The sequence below is a fragment of the Typopeltis vanoorti genome, chromosome 6 (assembly GCF_054136105.1).
Source record: "Typopeltis vanoorti isolate ZY-2024b chromosome 6, IOZ_Tvanoo_1.0, whole genome shotgun sequence".
Lineage (NCBI taxonomy): Eukaryota > Metazoa > Arthropoda > Arachnida > Uropygi > Thelyphonidae > Typopeltis > Typopeltis vanoorti.
In genome coordinates, this window is record NC_143554.1 from 46,291,481 (window position 1) to 46,312,303 (window position 20,823).

The 20,823-nt window shown below is 36.0% G+C and overlaps 1 protein-coding gene across 1 annotated transcript in view; it reads left to right on the forward strand.

Moving 5' to 3' along the window:
• LOC150105429 (26S proteasome non-ATPase regulatory subunit 11-like) overlaps window positions 1-20,061 on the forward strand; it is a 324,220-nt gene extending 304,159 nt beyond the window's left edge. The window contains exon 12 of the mRNA XM_090393957.1: window positions 18,101-20,061. Within this exon, the coding sequence (XP_090250083.1) occupies window positions 18,101-18,243 (143 nt within the window). The 3' untranslated portion in view covers window positions 18,244-20,061. The remainder of the gene's footprint in view (window positions 1-18,100) is intronic.
• Window positions 20,062-20,823: the final 762 nt, after the last annotated feature.

Consider the following 20,823-nt stretch of genomic DNA (forward strand, 5'->3'; position numbering starts at 1 on the left):
CCAACTGGAATGCATTTCAGAAACAAATCAAGCAAACCATTAGAGCAATTCCACCCACCCCTAATTTCTATCCAAGATTTGTTAAACTAATCAAAACTGCAGCCAAAGCCTCTGTTCCTAGAAGCTAAAAACAATACATTCCATGCTGAAGTAGAGAAACTGAGGAACTTTTAGCCAAATATGAAGAGACTGAAGATCCAACTGTTGCTAAGGAGCTCATAGCAATGCTGGATAAAAACAGAAAGGAAAGATGGACCTCAACCATCCATGAACTCGATTTCACCACATCTAGCCGGAAAAGCTGGTCACTTCTGAGAAAATTAGGTGGAGCAGAACCAACAACAGAGATAACTCCTGATCAAATGGCCAATCATTTATTGAAAACCTCCAAGATATGTCCCAGCTCTATCGGGAAAATTACTGTGCAATCTTCCATCAGACAAATCCTGAAGCCGGCCCTGAGCTTCCTGAACTTGTACACCTAGTATCTTAGGAAGAGATACAGGTAGCCTTAAAACTCACCAAGACTGGCAAGTCTGCAGGAGTGGATGGTATCCTCCCCGAGTTTCTAAAACATCTCGGTCAACAAGGCCAAACATGGCTGGCTGCCCTTTTCTCAAAAATTATAATGACTAGAAAACTACCAAATCTGTGGTGGGAAGCCAAAATAATTGCCATGCCCAAACAAGGGAAAGATCCGAATGATGTCAAAAATCTACAACCTATCTCCATGCTTTGCTCCAACTTTAAGCTCTTTGAAAGAATTCTCCTTAAAAGAATTTCACCACTCATCGAAAGAGCACTTCTGATTGAACAGGCTGGCTTCGGGCCGTTAAGAAGTTGCTGTGATCAGGTCCTGGCCCTGACAAACACAGATTGAAGCAGGCTTCCAGAAGAAACTTAAATCCAGAGCCAGTTTCATTGACCTAACATCAGCTTATGACACAGTCTGGATCAGGGGCCTCCTCCTGAAGCTAGGAAATGTTATAAGGTGCAATCTACCTGCCGTGTTTTAGATTCAGACCCCACATTAAAGAATCACAATGATACCAACAATTTATTACATAATATGGATAGCTGGCAAACAGAACTTAAAACCTAGATTAACGTCTATGCATCCACTAACACCGAGACTATATGGCTCTCCCAAAGTCCACAAAAATGGAATACCGTTACGCCCCATTGTTGATGGAATTAATTCGCCTACTTATTTATTATCAAAACACCTTGCAGGTCTCCTTAAAGCACACATCCGCAATTTGGATACTTACATGCGTAACTCACAACATTTCGTGGAGAAATTAAGCAACATCTTGATCTCCAATATGGATCTTCTGGGCAAGCCTGGATGTTACATCTTTATTTACCAACATTCCAGTAGAGGAAGTAATCAACATTTTAAGAAGCCTCCTCCCCCCAAGACATCACTTCTCTGTTTCATCATTGTTTAAAATTCAACTTTTTCCTATGGAATAAAACTATTTATCAACAATTATCAGGCCTTGCAATGGTAAGCCCTCCTTCACCACCTTCTGCGGATCTCTTCATGGAGAAATTTGAGAGTAAAATTTTATCTCACTAGACCCTAAACCTGCAGTGTGGTGGAGATATGTGGATGACATTTTTATTGTTTGGAAAAACACTGAAAGGATCTGTTCGAGTTTCTAAGCAAGATCAAATCTTTGCACCACAAAATTAAATTCACTTTAGAACTTGAGAAAGAAAACCAATTACCATTTCTTTCTTTTAGGGTTACACGGTGATCAGCACTCATATTTGTAGATTTAGGGACTCAAAAACACATGTGTTGAACAGATTATTTTATTAATTACAAATAAAATAAAACTTGACTTAAATTAAGGGGATATTAAATCCCACATAGTTTTAAAACCGAATAAGAAACTCAAAGATTGGAATCAGAGAGTTTCTTGCCGAATATAGTAAACTATAAAGTATCAGCGACACTAGCGTTAGCCAATGCAAGTGATCCTAGTACGTAGTACAATACCAGGGCAGCTCGTTGCAGAAGTGGAGGGAGTTCAGATTGCTATTCTTAAGTATTTTCCATAATGTAAAAACACATTTCCTAGGAAATGTGTTTTACATTATGGAAAATATTTATTAGCTCTTTATACTTAAATAAAACTTGACATTTCGACCTCTATATCGAGGTCATCATCGGAAGAATACAACTGTATACAGAACCAAGCTACATGCTCATGCTTTCTATACCAGTAAACTAAATCTACGTAGTTAATAAATCTTTTTTCTAGCCTGACCTCTAGTGATAGAAAAGAAAAACAAATGAATAAAAAAAAAATAATAAATAAATAAAAAATAAATAAAAATAAAATAATAATATATATATATATATAAAAAAAAAAATATATATATATATATATTATAAATAGATAAATGCAACTACAATAAACTGTTAGAGTCCTCATGTATTAATATTCTGGATAGTTACAAAATGATTTCTTTCAGTTGCTATTGAATGTTCTAAACACTTCACCAAGTCACCATGTTGTCTTCTTGTAGTGGGAATTTTTCTAATGCTAGTTTAGGATGTTATACAGGTTGTAGATGGGTCCTCCACATTCATGAAATGGTGAGGCCATCATTTTTGTTGAGATTTGGGTTGTGTTTGAGCATTTCACAAGACTCTTTAAATTTTCTCTCAAACCAGGTTTTGGTGCGGTGTAGGGACTTGGTATTTTTCCAGTCAATTCTATGGTATGTTTGGAGTGCATGGTCAAAAAGGCCTGTTTTACCAAAGTGGAGGTATTTAATGTGTCGTTTGTGTTCGTCTTGTCTGATTGGGATAGTTCGCCCTGATTCCCCTATGTATGGTATATTACATGTGCAGTGTATTTTGTATACCCCTGGGTGTGCTAGGTGTGGAAGAGGATCTTTAGAGGAACTGAGTAGGTGTCTTAGCTTATTTGGGGGTTTAAAGGTGGTTTTAATGTTGTATTTGCAAAGTGTTCTGTCTATTTTTTCAGAAATGCCTCTAACATAAGGAATGGCAATAGCATTCTTGAAATCTTTTTTGTTCTTACTGGTGTCTTTATGGAGGATCTTGTGAATAGTTTTTTTATTGTATCCATTTTTGATAAATGTTTGGTTGATGATTTTGTATTCTTGGTTTAGAGCCTGTTCATTCGAACAGATAGTTAGGGCTCTGTGTTTAAGGGTGCTTATGACACCTAATTTTTGTGTTGGGTGGTGGTAAGAATTTTTGTGTATGTATTGGCCTGTGTGTGTAGGTTTGCGGTAAACTGAGAAGGAGAGACAGCCAGAGGGAAGACGTGTGACAACTGTATCTAGGAAAGGAAGAGAGTCGTTTTTTTCCATTTCAATGGTGAATTGGATACGTTTGTGTTGTTTGTTTAGGTGGCTAAGGAATGTATTTGGAGCTTCGCGGCCGTGGGGCCAAATGGCGAAAATATCGTCGACGTATCTGAGCCAGATTTTGGGCTTTAGACATGCTGTCTCTAGAGCACGTTGCTCAAAGTCTTCCATATAAAAGTTAGCTATTGGGGGAGAAAGTGGTGAGCCCATGGTTGTACCTTCTTTTTGAAGGTAAAAATTGTTTTGCCATACGAAATATCCAGAGCGGAGTACGTGGGCAAAAAGGGCCATTATGTCATGTGGAAATATGTTCTGTAGGAGCAAGATCGTGTCATTGATTGGGACATTGGTGAAAAGGGAAGTTATGTCAAAGCTGACTAATAAATTTTGGTTGGTGAGTGTAATGTTTTTGATTTTACTGATGAAATGTTGTGTATTTTTTATGTAGGAAGGGGACTGACCTACCAATTCCTTGAGTGTGGCAGCTGATATTTTTGCTAAGTGATAATTTGGGCTGTCAATTCCTTCAACGATCAGGTGAAGTGGTGTGCCAGATTTGTGTATTTTTGGCAGGCCATAAATTCTGGGCGCACGGGCGTACTGAGGTATTAATTTTTTTGTTGTTTCTTCGTTCTGTATACAGTTGTATTCTTCCGATGATGACCTCGATATAGAGGTCGAAATGTCAAGTTTTATCTTATTTGTAATTAATAAAATAATCTGTTCAACACGTGTGTTTTTGAGTCTCTAAATCTACAAATATGAATTACCATTTCTGGACACTTGAATTAAGAAACAAACAGATGGACGCATCAGCCTTACAGTCTATCGCAAACCAACCAATACAGGTCGATTCTTGCACTTCATTTCTTCACGCCACATTTCTCAGAAACTTAGCATTGTACACATGCTAAAAAATAGCCTCTCTCATTACGAAAGATGATAAAGACCTCAAAGATGAAATCTCCCTGGTATCAAATAACCTTACAAAGAATGGTTATCCTAGAAAATTGATCCATTGCTGAGGAAGATCCTTAAGCTCCTCATGTCGTCGACGGGAATTGAACCAGGACACTCCTTCCCCAGGCATATGGTTGCGAAGCACAAAGCCACTGGGCTGTCTGCACGGACATGGTATCTCTACCTCTTCAAATACAGAAGAAATAACTCGCATTCCTATAGCTTATGCATAATGAAAATTTTAAAACTACTGAATATTTTTGTTGCCTTTAGCCCTATCAGAAAAATCCCCACCTCCCCCGCTTCTCCCAAGGACAATCTTCTACCTATCAATTATCCAGGCTTCTACCCAATTCCTTGCTCTTTTGAGTTATGTGATTTTGGACAAACAGGAAGAACTGCTTTTATTTGGTTAAAATAACACAAGTCTTATATTAAATGCCTTGAACCTGAACAGTCTGGACCTGCCAAATATGATGTCAACATTAGACCTGTGTCTAGTTCATTGGAACAAGAGAAGAGTTCTTCATAAAAGTTGATTCTTAACGGGGAATAGCTTTATAAGGAAACATGAAATTTACTTCACTCTCCTAACTTAAACATCTGAAGGTCTACGGCTATTCCCTTTGTGGGAGATACTTACTTTTTAAATGGAGATAAATACTTTTTAAATCAGCTAATCTTTTCCAACTGGATTTTGTCTAAATATATATTTTTTTAATAAGTTAGGAAATTTACTGACCATTTTAGTTATCTTACATTAGCTACTTAGGTGGCACTTTTTATAATTGTCTGTAATGTTCAATTCCTATTTTGTTAGTTTTCTTCCTCTATTATAATTATTTTAAATTTAATTTTTATGCAGTTGGATATCCTTTGGGCGTTTTAAAAAAAATGCATGCTCCTAAAAAAAAAAAAAAAAAAAAATTAAGATCAAAACAAGATCGGTAAACAACCAAGGATTCTAAACTACTGTATATATTTACCAGCCAGGTTGACCAAGTGGTTGGCATATCCATTCTCCAGAGAAAAGGCTGCGGGTTTGAATTCTACCATGGGCATGGATGTTTGTAATTGTCTGCGAAAATACTAGTGATTGTGATTGGTGGTAGATGCCGTTGGTGTAAATGATGAAGGTAGTTGCGGTTGGTGGAGAGACGGAGAGGTGTAGAGTAGGTGCCCTCCCCTCAATAAGTCTTTGGACTCCCTGGAAGTCTTATGTAATGAAAGGTTGTAAACCTAATAATAATAATATTCATTTGCAGTTATCATTTGTCAGTAGTTAACTGCTGACAATGATATACGAGGGTGGTCTGAAAAGTTCTTGGCCTCTACCATAGATGGGAACACTATCGAACGTTTTTTTTTTTCAAAGTGTTGTCTGTATCCCTTGAAATGGTTCAAATTGAGTATCATGCAGTTATAAAATTCTTTGTAAAAGAAGGTTTAATGGCAAAAGAAATCCATTCGAAGTTCATAAAAGTTTATGGGCACTCTTCTTCATTTTCAACAATTAAGAAATGGGCTGCTGAGTTAAACGTGGCTGTACCAGCCTTGAAGGTGATCCACTCGACGGACGTTCAAAAAGTAACAAGTGCATGATATACTATTGCATGACTGGCAAGTCATAGTGCATGAAATTTGCTGAGACTATAGGCATTTCAAAAGAATGTGTATGATATATTTTGCATGAAGAATTGCAAATGAAAAAGCTTTGCACAAGATGGGTGCCATGCTTGCTCACAACAGAACAAAAATGCACTCACATGAAAATCTCTGAACAGTGTTTGGAGTGTTTTAGCAAGATTAAAACTGATTTTGTGTGTCGATTTATTACTATGGATGAGACTTGAATTCACCATTACACACACACACACCAGAATCCAAACAGCAGTCAAAACAGTGGACAGAAGCAGGTTGTTCATCGCCAAAGAAGACAGAGTCTGTTCCATCAGCAGGAAAGGTCATGGCCAATGTTCCCTCTAAGCTGTGTGCACACACATGTTTTACAACTAGCGCACAAAGCAAAAAATATGCGCACACCAGATTTTCAAGATGAAATTAAAATTTATTAATTAAAGAAGTTCCACCTAAACATTAACCTATAAATTCTTTAAAAAAATACGGTAACTAGGCAATGCTCAAGCCTATAACCTCTCATTTTTTATTACATTCTCGAAGTTGCACAAAACTTATAAATTATTAATAACCCTATTTGAGGCTAGCGATTTGATGCCAAAGTGAAAGGGGATGTGGCTTAAATATGTAATTTTTAAGTAGCATATAGAATGGGGCACGGTTTGTTTACATCTCAGGCCTGACTCGTGGAAAATTCCCAAAAGTGATGATTGGCTGATGAAATTAGTTCAAGATCATGACGAATTAAAACTGGTTTCATAATTTTAATAAAAATAATTAAATACTTTTAAAAACTTATATTAGAGTACAATTTAAAATATTGTAGCGTTTCAAAATTCTCCAATTTTTAAAAGAAATTTTAAAATAGTAGACTAAATAATAACATTTGTGTACACACATTGAGATACAACCAAGTTAATTAAATCTAGCCTCTAGGTATATCTTTTAGCTTTTGTGTTGCCCTCGGCAATGTTATTCAGTGAATAGTGTACATTTTTAAATTTATAAAAATAAAAAACATTCTTCAAATAACAAAATTGCAAAAAAACTGATGCACCATGTCAAATTCAAAGGAAGCAAAAGGTGTGAAGTGAAAACAAACTGCTAGCTGCTTTAAAAGTGAACGGCTGGATGAAATAGTGAAAACTGCTACGCCAAAAGCTCATGAGTTGATAAACATTCAGCTGCATGAAATATTTATGTATGATGCTACAATTGGTGTTGTTTGTATTTATTGTCGTGATGCAAAGGTTGCTGGAGATTTCGCTAATGGGAAGAAGTTTGATGTCACTTGGAAGTTGGACTTTTTGAAATGCCATTTGACAAGTAAAATACATCTGGATGGTGTACACAAATTTAGGCAACAAAATTGTTCATTGCCAGCTACATACTGCGTATGCCACATGAAAGTTCAGATGACCGAGAGAGAAAACGATCAAACCCAGAGCAGATTAAAGTTCTTATTGACAGTGTCTTATTAGTTGTTAAGATGAATAACTCTACTTTCAGTTCAACATATTAATGAACATATGAAAAAGTATGCTCAACTTCCAGACAGATGGCGAAGCAAAAATTATGCGTTTGAATTTCAGGAAACAATCAATTTAATTGTTGAAAATGACATGTTTGAGCAAATTGCATCTGCAAATTTCCACACCTTAACCATTGATGAAAGCACTGATATAACTGTTATGTCTCATTCTCTATTTTAAGTTTAGACCTAAAGATTGTAATCAATATAAAACACATTTTGGCAGAATAATTCAGTTGCAGGCATGTGATGCCTCCTTCATTGTGTTAGCTATTAAACAGTTTTATCAAGAAAAGAAACTTGATCTCCAAAAAATGGTGATGTTTACCTCTGATGGAGCCACAGTGATGCTGGGCAAAGTTAATGGTGTCACTGCAAAACTTAAATTAGAAGTTCCACATCTTATCCAGCAACGCTGTGTAGCTCATCGTGGGGATCTGTGATACATGGAAGGAAATTAAACTAATCAGAGATATTGATATATTAATGAGAACAGTGTACACACTCTTTTCTCGTTCCACAGTGAAAAGACATGAATTTAAAGAAATTGTCGAGGCCTCTGAAAATGAAGCTATTGCCTTCAGATCACTCCATGAAGTGCGGTGGCTATCCAGACATTTTGCATTACAGGCAATAATAAGAAACTATGAGGGGACTGATCACATATTTCGAAAAAGACATACCAAATAATCCCGTGGTTAATTATTGTCACAATAACTTAACTAATGTGACATTCAAAGTAGCTGTTAATGTTTTAAGTGATGTTTTTGAAGAAATGGCTTCCCTGTGCTAAATCTTACAAAGGAGTAACCTTACACCACTAGACAGTCATCATTTGCCAGAGGGTAGATTAACAAAATCAGGAATGAGTATTTAGAAGGTGACTCTTGCTGAAGTGACAGAGTAAATGCTTTACTTAAACAAGAAGAGACTGAACCAGTAGATACTAGGCCCCTGTTAAATTTTATAAATTGTTTATGTACACATTTAGAGGGCAGATTTCCTGAGAATGAGATACAAGAATGGTCAATGTTTGATATCTCCTTTATTTCACATTGTGATTTCTCATTTGGTAGTGAACATGTTAATGCCCTTTGTCTTACATATCATGATTTTCTGGATGATACTACAGAAATAATTAATCATTTTAATGATTTCAAATTTTCTGTATAAGAAAAAATTAAATGCAAAATGATATCAAATTTTACACAAATGGTTGTATTTGCTTTACACAAAATGAGCAGTTTTGTGATTTGGCAAAGTTGATGGGGAACCTTCCTTGCATCTAGTGCAGACTGTGAGCAAGGTTTTAGTCTAATGAATCAAATAAAAAACCAACTTAGAAACTGTTTAGGAGAATGTCATTTGGATATGCTAATGAGAGTGAAAAGTTACCAATTATATGGAAATTCAATTAATTTAGATAGTGTGTATAAAGAGTGGGTGAATGCAAAAGACAGAAGAGAGAAAAAATAAAGAAATAGAAACTAGAACTAAACAAGATGAAAATTAGTAACGGACTTCTTATGAATGTTTAACAAAGTGAGAATTAGTAATGGGAATATTACTAATTCTCACTTTGTTAAACATTAAAAGATTTTAATGTTTAAAGTTGTGTGACATCAAACTACATGATTGATGTCACACAACTTACTTGGTGGTAATAATACACACACTTAGAATCCTATCTAGTACAGTCAGTATCATGTTGGCCTTGCATGTGCGAAGTCCACGGATCGAGTTCTGCCCAAGGCTTGTGAATCGTGATTTCTGACTGTTTACTGGGGAGGCTACTGCCGTGTGTGGGAACACGGTGGGGAGTTGGGGTGACTTGACTGACATCCCATTGACACCAGAAGGTAAAGAGTGAACTAAAATCTTTTAACTTTTTTTGCTTAAATGATCAGTATGGTAACTCGTATGGGTGCGCACATACTTTTCAAAAGAAGGCAGATTTTGCACACATGTAAATTTCTGCACATACTCACAGCAAAAAATTAGAGGGTCGTGGCATTGGTGTTTTGGGATGCTAATGGCATTTTGTTTATTAATTATCTTGAAAAAGGTAAAACAATAGCTGGGGAATATTATTCCGATCTTTTAACCAGACTAGATGAAAGAATTGGTGAGAAAAGACCCGGTTTGCAGAAGAAAAAAAAAAAAATCATCTTTTATCACGACAGTGCACCTGCTCACAAAGGTGTTTTGGCAATGGAAAAATTAAGGGATCTGCATTATGAATTGTTGGAACATCGACCTTATTCCCCAGATTTGGCTCCCTCTAACTTCTATCTCTTCCCAAAACTAAAACTCTTCCTTGCTGGTCAGCGTTTTTCTGCGAATCAAGAGGTGATTGCAGCTGCAGAGAGGTATTTTGCTGATCTTACTGAGAACCACAGGGACTGGATAATGGCGCTGGAGCATCGCTGGAATAAGTGTATTAGTCTTAAGAGAGATTATGTTGAGAAATAAAAATAATTTTGAAATTATAAATTCAGTTTTTCATTGTTAGGGCCGAGAACTTTTAGACCACCATTGTGTGTGTGTGTGTGTACGCACGTGCAAAAGTTTTATGAAAAGAAAGAGAATGGATTGTGGTGTCGAGGCTAGCTGGTGAACGGACGTGCTATCGGAGAGCTCCTGAGAGATTTGTGTTTTTTGTTGATTTATTGGTGTTTTGGATTCAATTTAATGGACTAAAGTGTTTAATTTTGGTATATTATTGGAGCTTTATTAGCGTGGTTAGTGTACTAAAGTGTTTTATAACATAATCTATGTTGGGAAGTCGCCGCTAGATGAATTCGTAATGAGTAGTGTTCGTGCAAGCTCCAGATAAGATAAGTATCATTTTCAGTTATCGATACAAATTACTTAATATTGTGTAGTTTTGTTTGCCTTGCGTATTTTAGTGCGTCTATTTTTGGTGTGTTATAACGTATAATTTGACAAAACACGTTACAGATAACTATGGCACCTGTGCGAAGGAAAATGGCGGCCAGTAATGAAGGTTCGCCATCGTTATCAAAGAACAGTAGCATAAAAGAAATGAGTCAGTGTACTAGCTGTGAAATGTACGCTTTGCGGAGTGTGGTCAGAGTGTGGTTAGATGATAATAAAGGATTGAATGTGTGTAGAAAATGTAGGGAGAATGCGGAATTGAAGTGTATTTCGGATCGTGAGTGTGATATTTTTGTCAACCTTCAGAATGAAGGAAATAGGGATATGACAAGAAACGGCAAGGTTGTACATGAAAATTGTGAGAGTGTGAATGTAGAAAGTGTGAATGATAGTGTAAATGGTTTCTCAGAGAACAAAAAAGATGAGATAGATGCTTTGAGTGAGATCGCGTTGTTGAATAGTGCGATAGAAAGAGCAAAACAGCAGCTAGAGTGCATGAACAAAAGTAGACTGAATGAACCAACCAATAATAAAAGGTATGACAGGAAAAATAGACGTATGAATGTGAACATGAACAAAATGAAGGATAGAGTGCTGTATGGAGACTCATTAGTACAAGGTGTGTTAGTAGAGGATTTGACAAAATCGTACCAAATTGGTGCGACCATAAAGGACGTAACTGCGTCTATTAGAGAGCAAAAGGAAAGGGTGAAAGAAATGATTGTTGTGGCAGGTACGAATGATTTGAAAGGAGATAAAATGGAAATGATAGAAGACCTGAATGAATTGTTTGAGGTAGCAAAAGAAAAGTGTGAGAGAGTTAGAATGATTAGTCTTTTGCCACGGTATGACAGTGAAATGTTTAAAAGGAGGGCTATAATTGCAAATGACTTTATGTGTGGGTTATGTATGACGAGTGGTGTGGAATTTGTGGATGTGTGGAGTGAGTTTGATGGGCGAAAGGATCTATATAAGATGGATGGCTTGCATTTGAATGGTTACGGTGTAAGAAGACTTGAGAAAGTGTTGCTGAATGTAGTGGATGTGCAAATTTAGGGAAACTAGATTTGTTAGGGGGGGAGGGAGTAGAGATACAGTCCTTATGGAGGCAGTTGAATGTAAGAATGAATATAATATGCCAGAGCAAATAAGGACAACAAATCTGAGTGGGATAGTTAATATAAGGCATCAAGGTAGGGTTGGGGCTAATGGGGGTCTTAAATTCATGTACACTAATGCTAGGAGTATTAGGAACAAGAAGGAAGAGTTTTTGGCCATGGTTGGCACTTCCAGACCACAGGTTATAGGTATTAGTGAAACATGGCTGACTGTGGATGATATAACTAGTGGGATTGAATGTGATGGGTATAGTGTTTTCAGGAATGACAGAGAGAATAAAATGGGGGGAGGAGTATTGTTGATGATAGCTGATGAGCTCCAGCCAAGGAGAATAGAAGTTGAATTGCAGGATAGAGAAAAGAGCACATTTGAGGCCATTTGGTGTGAGATTGTGGCTAGCAGAACTAAATATACAATTGGGTGCTGCTATAGACCAGGTGATGGAAAAGATGGTGGTGACAGTATGCACAAGCAAATAGAAGAAATGGGTGGAAGGAGGGTGATTATTATGGGAGATTTCAACTATGGTCACATTGATTGGAGTGAGGAGAGGACACACGGGAGGAAGGAACTGGATTTTATGCGGTTATTAAGGGATAACTATCTGCGACAGCATGTAATGGAAAATACTAGGGGTCAGAGTGCTTGACCTAGTAATTACATCTGAGGATTTGGCTGTAATAAATATGACCACATTGCCACCAATCGGTGAGAGTGATCATAGGGTCTTAACTTGGGAGGTGGCTAAAGGTGTAGAATTTTCAATTAAGACAGGGTACATGTGGAATTATCGGGCTGGAAAGTATGACAAGCTTAGGAGTTTGATTGGTTCAGTGCCATGGCATGTACAACTGCAAGGACTAGAAGTTGATAGTGCATGGGAGGTAGTTAAGAAGTGCTTGCATGAAGCAATGGTTGACTGTATACCTAGAATCCGAATAATAAATCAAGTAGGGGTTAAATGGATGAATAACACCATTAAGCTTGAGTTGCAAAAAAAGAAACAACCATGGAGGGAATTTAAGGAGAAGGGTGACCGGCAGGCACATGAACGGTATAAAGCGCAGGCCAGAAGGGTGACGAGTGTGGTAAGAAAAGCAAAAAAGGATTACGAAAGAACATTGGCCATGCAGGCTAAAGAGAATCCTAAACAGTTTTTTAGATATGTAGCAAGTAAAAGGAAAAATGTACATGGCAGATTGATTTTAAAGAATGCCGATGGTGGGGAGGTAACTGAATCAGTTGAGATAGTTGAGTTACTGAGTGAGCACTTTGCAAAAGTATATCATCCAGGTGGTGACATTGCAGAAACGAATAAACCAGTAGATTATACGGGAATTGTGGTTAATGAAGTGGAGGTGAGTAGTCTATTGCATAACCTCAATGTCAATACATCTGTGGGATTGGATGGTATACCAGCTCGTGTTGTACGAGAAGCAGCTAAAGAATTGTCAGTACCCTTGACCATTTTGTTTAATTTGAGTCTCGGGTCTGGGTTAGTCCCGAGCGGGTGGAAAGAGGGGAAAATAGTTCCACTGCATAAAGGTGGTTCCAAGACTGCTGTTGTAAATTACCGACCGATTAGCATATCAGGAATCATTGTCAAGGTCTTAGAGAAAATAGTCAAGAGGAAAATACAAGATTGGATAGAAGAAAATGGGATACTGTATCGGGGACAGCATGGTTTTGTGAAGGGTAGGTCATGCCTCAGTAACTTGCTCACGTATTATAACACAGTGACGGCTGAACTGGATAAGGGTAATGGGTTTACGGTGATTCTACTGGACCTTGCCAAGGCCTTTGACAGGATTCCACATGGAATTCTAATCAGTAAATTGCAGCATATGGGAATGGACATAGGGTTGGTGAGATGGATAGGAGGGTGGTTGACGGAGAGATATCAGAGAGTGGTTTACTCGGGAGTAGAGTCCACAAGACGGCCTGTGACTAGTGGTGTGCTACAAGGCTCTGTTCTTGGACCACTGCTGTTTAATTTGTTCATAAATGATATAGGAAATGATCTGAGAGGAACAGTTCATTTGTTTGCGGATGATGCGAAGTTGGGTAGGGCAATAGTGAATGCAGATGACGTCAAAATTTTGCAGGATGATTTGGATAGATTGGAGGTCTGGGCTAAGGAGAATGGATGTCAGTTTAATGTGGCAAAATGTAAGGTTATGCATTTTGGGGTGAAAAGATTGGCGGCAGTTTACTGCATTGGTGGAACCGTGCTCCAGGAAATTGATGAGGCACGAGATTTAGGAGTGTTGGTAGATAAGGAATTGAAATTTAGGGGACACATTGCAAAAGTGACCAAAACAGCTCATCAAATCACTTGGTTGCTGAAGAATACGTTGACAAGCAGGTTATTGTTCCTCTCTATCGAGCCTTGATAAGACCCCATCTAGACTACTGTGCTCAGATTTGGTCACCTAGGTTTCTTCTTGATGGGGAGGAGGTGGAGAGGATCCAGAGGCGAGTGACCAAGATGATAGCAGGTCTGTGGAATGAACCGTATGAGAACAGGTTGAGGATTTGTGGGTTGCAAAAATTGGTTGATAGGCAGAGGAGGGGAGATATGATCGAGACATTCAAATTACTGAAGGGTTTCTATAAAATTAATTCAGAAGATATTTTTGAGAACAGGGCTGGTTGTGGGAGGACTAGGGGACATCCATGGAAACTGGGCAAAAGTGTGGTTAGTAAAGGTGTTAGAGCTGGGTTCTTTACTTTTAGAGTAGTGAATGAGTGGAATGCGCTCCCTGAGTCTGTGGTGGATGCTGTGACAGTGAATGAGTTTAAGGCAAGGTATGATAGATACTGTATGAATGTCAAATAGTTGTGATGAATATGATTTGGGGCCTCCCTCGATGAGTCTAATGACTCCCTGGAGTTGCCCGTAATAATAGTAATAACTTTTTCTACTTTTTTAAATTTATTTTTGATAATACAATGTTACTGTTTCTAATGTTTTCACTTAAGTGATCTGGGAACCTGGCTCTATAGGCCTTACCTTTCAAAATATTAATATATGCAAGAAAATGTTGGATAAAGAAATATATCTGAAATGTAAATATTATAGAAATTTGAATTTTCCTTTCATAAAAAAAAATCAATTTTTTTTTTTTTTTTAATACATATGAGTGTATTTTTCAATGGCTGTAGGCAAGTTAAGGGAAATTTTACCTCTCCATTGCACTCTTCGTTCACCACCACTATATAAAAATTGAAGTTCAGTGCAGTGTTAATTAGAAACACACATACAAATTTTTCTTCCAGAGGAATTTGCTTCCTCTTCCTCTTTTCTCAAAGCAGCTCTATTAATTAAAACAAAATTCACTTGTACAAAAAAGATGTGGTCTGTTAGAATGGTCAGGTCACATTAATATTACTTAAGGAGGGAGGAATATTGATATTAATAACGGAAATTTTCTTTTATTATGTATATAATGAAAAATGATACAACCATAAAACTGGAATATCATTAGGTATTCATTTATGAATGCCTAATGATATTTTCCATATATGCTTTGTTAGCTGCAGTTTTCATTTTATATATATATATCACAGTCTCTGGCATATATATCAATAGATTTTGAAATGCAAGGTTCTATAAAGCCATGTTCCAAGATGACTTAACATTTTTCCCTACCAATGGTAATAAATGTACAATAGGTTTACAACCTTCCATATGTGGGATTCACATATGTATATGTGCATCAACATCATACCTTTTATACCTTTTCTTGAATTCATTTACCTGCACTCACAACCTACGAAAGTAGTGCTTACCACTATTTTGACTGCATTTATTCCTAATTAAATTAATGCCTTCTCATCTTTTTCTACACTCTCCATAAAATTAAAAATTCCATCTACTGGTATCCTGTATGATTCTTCAGAAGTTTGTAAGTCTCGATCATATTATGCTCCTCTTTCTCCCGTTTACTAATGTCTGCATTCCACAAATTCTCAGTCTGTATTCTCTCCACTGTATCTGCATCATCACAGAAACCAGAAGACAGACTTGCCCTTAATAGTCCAAGTGAAGTCATATTAAGGCCTTGTAAAGAGGCAGAATGACTTCCTTATCCTTACATGTCGAGGTTTGTTTCAGCATTTCAATTATTCCATCAGCTTTGGCTGTTCCTTTGTTTTATAAACTTTGGTATATGGCCCTACAACTTCCTATGTACTAAAACTTCTAGGTCATTAGCATAATACTACCAGGATAATATGGCATTAAATATCTCATTCCACAAAGTGCATAAGTTTACATTTACAAACATTGACCTGACCAGCCATTTTCACATGCTCATAGTTCTAACCTATTGAAATTATACTGAAAGTGCTGCATGTCATTCACTTTCCTGATTTCCCTGCTTTTCTTTGCATCATGAGCAAACTGCTGTATGTCATCTGTCAAATCCTTTGCAGTGTTGTTAATGTAAAGATTCAATAACAGTGAACCAAGGATTGATCCCTGAGGTATGCCACTAGTCACTTTAAATCCTCCATATACTTTGATATCTGTCAGTCAGCCATCCTCTTATCCATGCTTATGCTTTATAATCCTGTCCTATATTATCCAGATTATGCAACACCTTCCATGCTGCATCCTGTCAAAAGCCTTAATAAAGTTCAAAAGTATCATGATATGTCCATTCTTGTTTGATTTGCTGCTAACATTGTTGGAAGTTTTTCCACTTGGTTATGCTATAAATTAAAGATAACCAAGAAATTATATACTCGGTTTAATCCTTTATCTAAGTGTAAGCAAACAAAGTTTGTGCCTGAAGTATTTTCAGGACTTGGGCAACTCGTATATAGAAGCTAATAACTTCACATCACTTGCCTTAGTATCCCATAATGCAAAGTACATACCTTTACAGACATGTGATGCTATGCATTATGGAAAGGGTCACTACCCAGACCGGTTTCAACCTTTATTGAAGTCTCGTCATCTAAGGTAGTGACCCTTCCCATAATGCATAAATTATACATGTCTGTCAGGATATATATAATGTATCATAGTACCCATATATAAAAAGGGAAATAAAAACAATGTGAGAATTACAGAGGTATTTCTCTACTGAGTGTTCTGGTAAGATATATGCAAGTGTACTTGAGAAATGGTTGAGAAGGATTGTGGATGGGAAGCTTGGTGAAGAACAGTCTGATTCAAGCCAGATAGAGGCTGTCAGGATCAGATTTTCACTTTACGACAAATAGTTGAGAAATCATGGGAATATAACAAAGATCTGTATTTAAGTTTTGTAGATCTGGAAAAGGCATATGACAGGGTCCAAGAGAGAGAAGCTGTTCAAAACATTACAGTTGTATGATGTCAGTGGGGTGCATTATATCAAGCACTACTTAATCTTTATTTTATTCGAATTGTAAATCAGCAATTAGAATTGGAGGAGGTACAGCAAGATGGTTTAATGTTAAATCTGGTGTCAGACAAGGATGAACATTATACCCTCTGTTATTCATTATCTATATGGATCACATTATGAAGGAAAGTGGTATTAAACCTGATATCAAAATTGGGAATGTTAATGTCAGCTCTTTGCTTTATGCAGATGATGTTATACTTCTAAATAAATCCACTACAAGTCTGCAAGATTCCATAACTAAATTGAATAACTGTTGCAATAGGTATGATATGAAGGTCAGCAATAAAAAGACAACGAAAATAGGCAGAATCATTGAAAATGTCAAATGTGTTGTGAATGCAGAACCTATAGAACAAATAAAACAAAACTTAAATACTGATCTTCTACTTAGGCACAATTTTTAGTGAAGGAGGTAAATCAAATATGGAAATAGACAACAGAATCAACAAAGCTGGTATTGTATGAAATCAACTGAATAAATTTATATGGAATAAGAGAGAAATTAGTCAAAACACTAAATTAGTAAGCTGTATACAAGACAGTGTTCAATCCAGTTTCAACTTATGGATCTGAGAGCTGGGTTAGAAGTAAAACACTTGACCAAAGACTATAGGTCACAGATATGACAGTCCTGAGAAAGATTAGCGGTGTAAATGGATGGCATCATTGGTAATATCATATTAAAAACGAGGATATTAGGAAAGAACTTGACATTGTCAGCATCCAAGAATGTGTTAGCAGAGCTAATCTCAGGTGGTATGGTTACTTAAATGGAATGGGGGAGGAAAGATTAGCAAAACAAGTATTCTCTGCCAGATTGTCAGGAAAAAGACCCAGAGGAAGACCAAGATATAGGTGGATTGATACAGTAAAAAGTGCCTTAGAAGATAGAAATATAAGATCTAATAATCTTGGAGTCTTGACAGGTAACAGATTGATTTGGCAGAAAATTGCAGATAGGAAGTTAGTAATGATGTAAATTTTTCATGTAGTTCTATCATACCCTATACACCCCTTGATGGTACATGTCAGGAATTTGATGATAAAACATACTAGTAAAATATTATTATAGCTTTTACTGCCAGTTTATATTTTTTTTACACTTTATATTATGCATTTTCTTTGGCTGAATGACTTCATAAACTACATTTATTTAAATCTACACTAGCATTATTGTTTAATTATAAACTTTTTCTTATAGGCATATTGGATCAAGGCAAAGGTGTACTGATTATATTTGAGGACACTCCTATTAATAAAACTTATGAGGCAGCTCTGGAAACCATTCAGAGTATGGGAAAAGTTGTTGACTCTTTATATCAGAAAGCTAAGAAACTATCCTAATGAGTTTGCGTAGACCTTTCAGATTCAGTCCTCCAGTCAACTCGCCAAGATCATAATGCATCTCTGGCGGTGCTACAATCTCAGAATTGAAAACATCGTGTTAAGAGGAAAAAATCATTTTTAGCCCATTTGAAGGGCTCTTAAAACTGTTTTTTGAATGTGGAAGTGTGGGTTTGTGTGTATATATGAATAAAAACGTGTACGCAGACACACACACACAACCATGATCTTTTGGTAACTTTTATATTAAGATTCTCATATTCAACCAGTAAGTGCAGTGTTGTAATTATGTTTATAATGTTGAGGAAAATATTCATACAAAAGATTTTTTTCCCCACTTAATTCATTTTAATTTTAGAGAAATATTTGTAAATTATATTAGTTGCCAGCATATCAGAATATAGATTAATCACAAAATATAAATTCTGTGATCCTCAGGGAATTCAGCAGTAGAATTTAGTTTGCCACTAATAATGCAAATTAAAGTAAGCTTAAACTGTACATTGGTGTTTCATATCATTTGGCTTGAGATGGTGCTTTCTTAGAATCAGTTTTTAATGCTGTGTATGAGTTTGTGTGTGTGTGTGCGCGTGCCTGCCTACATTAGTAACATTAAAGTTACTAATAAGGTATTGAAGGTATGCAGTAATAATCTTTTGATGCTTAATTATCTAAGCAAAGTTTATTTCTGCATGTGATACTGAAATGCGTTTGTATGAGCAAACAGTGTGAAATGGATTTCCTAAAGATAAGTTGTATAGAGAAGCGGGGAGAGATTAAAAACAGCTAGTAAAAAGCTTTTTTTTTTTTTTTATATATATATATCAACCTTATAAGATCAGAAACCTGTAGTACATCAGTGACCTGCTAAAATTAAAAATAATTTTAGCAGGTCACTGCTAAAATTATTTTTAATTTTAGTCACTACATTTTCAGAAATAAAATTAATTTTATTCTTACAGCAAGTGAAAAGTGCTTGTTTTTTTTATTAATCATTTTCATCAGTGAAGTAAAATGATAGTATATTTATTTTAAAATTTGCTGTAACTATACATTAGTTTATATACTGCTAGACAACTTTCTTAATTGCCCATTTCCTTTATCCATCATCCTAATCATTTAAGATGCCCAAGATATTATGCCACTGTTCTCCAAAAACAGATATGCAAAATTCTTGTTGAAAATCAAAAGCTATGTTTAATAATCTTCAAGAGATAAGAAGGTAACAAATATAATTGGGCAAGTATTGCATGTAATTTTGATGTACTTGTAACTGGTGCCTTAAAAATTATGCTTACTATTACACATCTTATAATCATTTATAATTGTCTGTGATTTAGTTTGTTTCTCTTATAAAGTAATATGACTACATTTTCATAAATGATTTTTAAAAAATAGCATAATAAATATGAAAAAACAGTTATCAGCTAGTGAGCATTTCTGAGAATAGTCACAAAATCATCGATCTTTTTTTATTCCATAAAACATTTCTTTTCAGCAGTATGTTTGTTAATAATAAAAGGCAATATGTTAGTCTGTAGTTTATTTTACTTTTTTGTTTAATGCAGCATATAGCTTAAGTTTTGAAAATATTTTCCTCTGGTTGTATATAAGGGTGCTTTTTTATGTAATCATAATTGAAATGAATGCTCAAATTATCGAATGTTTATAAAGTCCATCCTTGATAGTCCTTTTGTATAGTACTTAAAGCTATTTACTACTAGACTAAACATTATTAACTCCTTACATACCATCTAAAATGTATAGTTAATTTTTATGAAAGATGAAGATAAATAAACATAATTCAAATCATTTGAATTAAAATATATGTATAAAATCAATACATGCACATGACAGTAAAAACTAGTATCACATAACACAATTTATGTTGGATCTCATTCTTCAGTTACATTTTTCAGTATATATATGTGGAGAATCTATCCCCTCCCATCTTTCCTGTGGCTTAATCCCTGATCTTTGCAATCTGCAGTTTTCACAAGTTGTAGGTTTAATGGAGTATTGACAGCACTAAGAAAGTCTTAAAAACAAGTATTTTGTTTCAGTCATGTAAGGAAATATCTCAACTACTCTAAGGTGACATGTTCAGGGGGGAGGGGGGACAAAAACAACACAATACTCATTGAAACACATGGGAACTTTAGTCCTATCTAGGTGGTATCTATGGGCATTTGGAGGCAGCCTAGGATGTAAATTGGGACCTCAGACGATTATTGTTTCCCAAATTTCTAACTTTTTATGCGCCCATATTCATTTCAATTAGGTTGACTTCTGAGTGCTGCAGATTGCAAAAACGGTCTTCCATTTTTAAATTTACTGTGATAGAGTATGGTGGCTTTTCTTCTAGAAGAAAGCTGAGTTCCTTGCAAACTGAGTTTCTTGCAGATCGCTACATGATCTGCAAGACCAGATTGACCATAGCCATGATTACAGATGCAAGTTTTGTGTTCATCTAAATGGGTGGTGGCTGATCTTCCTGTCTATTCGAAGTAAGCCAACCTGCAGGAACAGGGTACTTAATATACTCCAGGAACTGAGAGAGGAGGAAGCTGATCTTTAGTA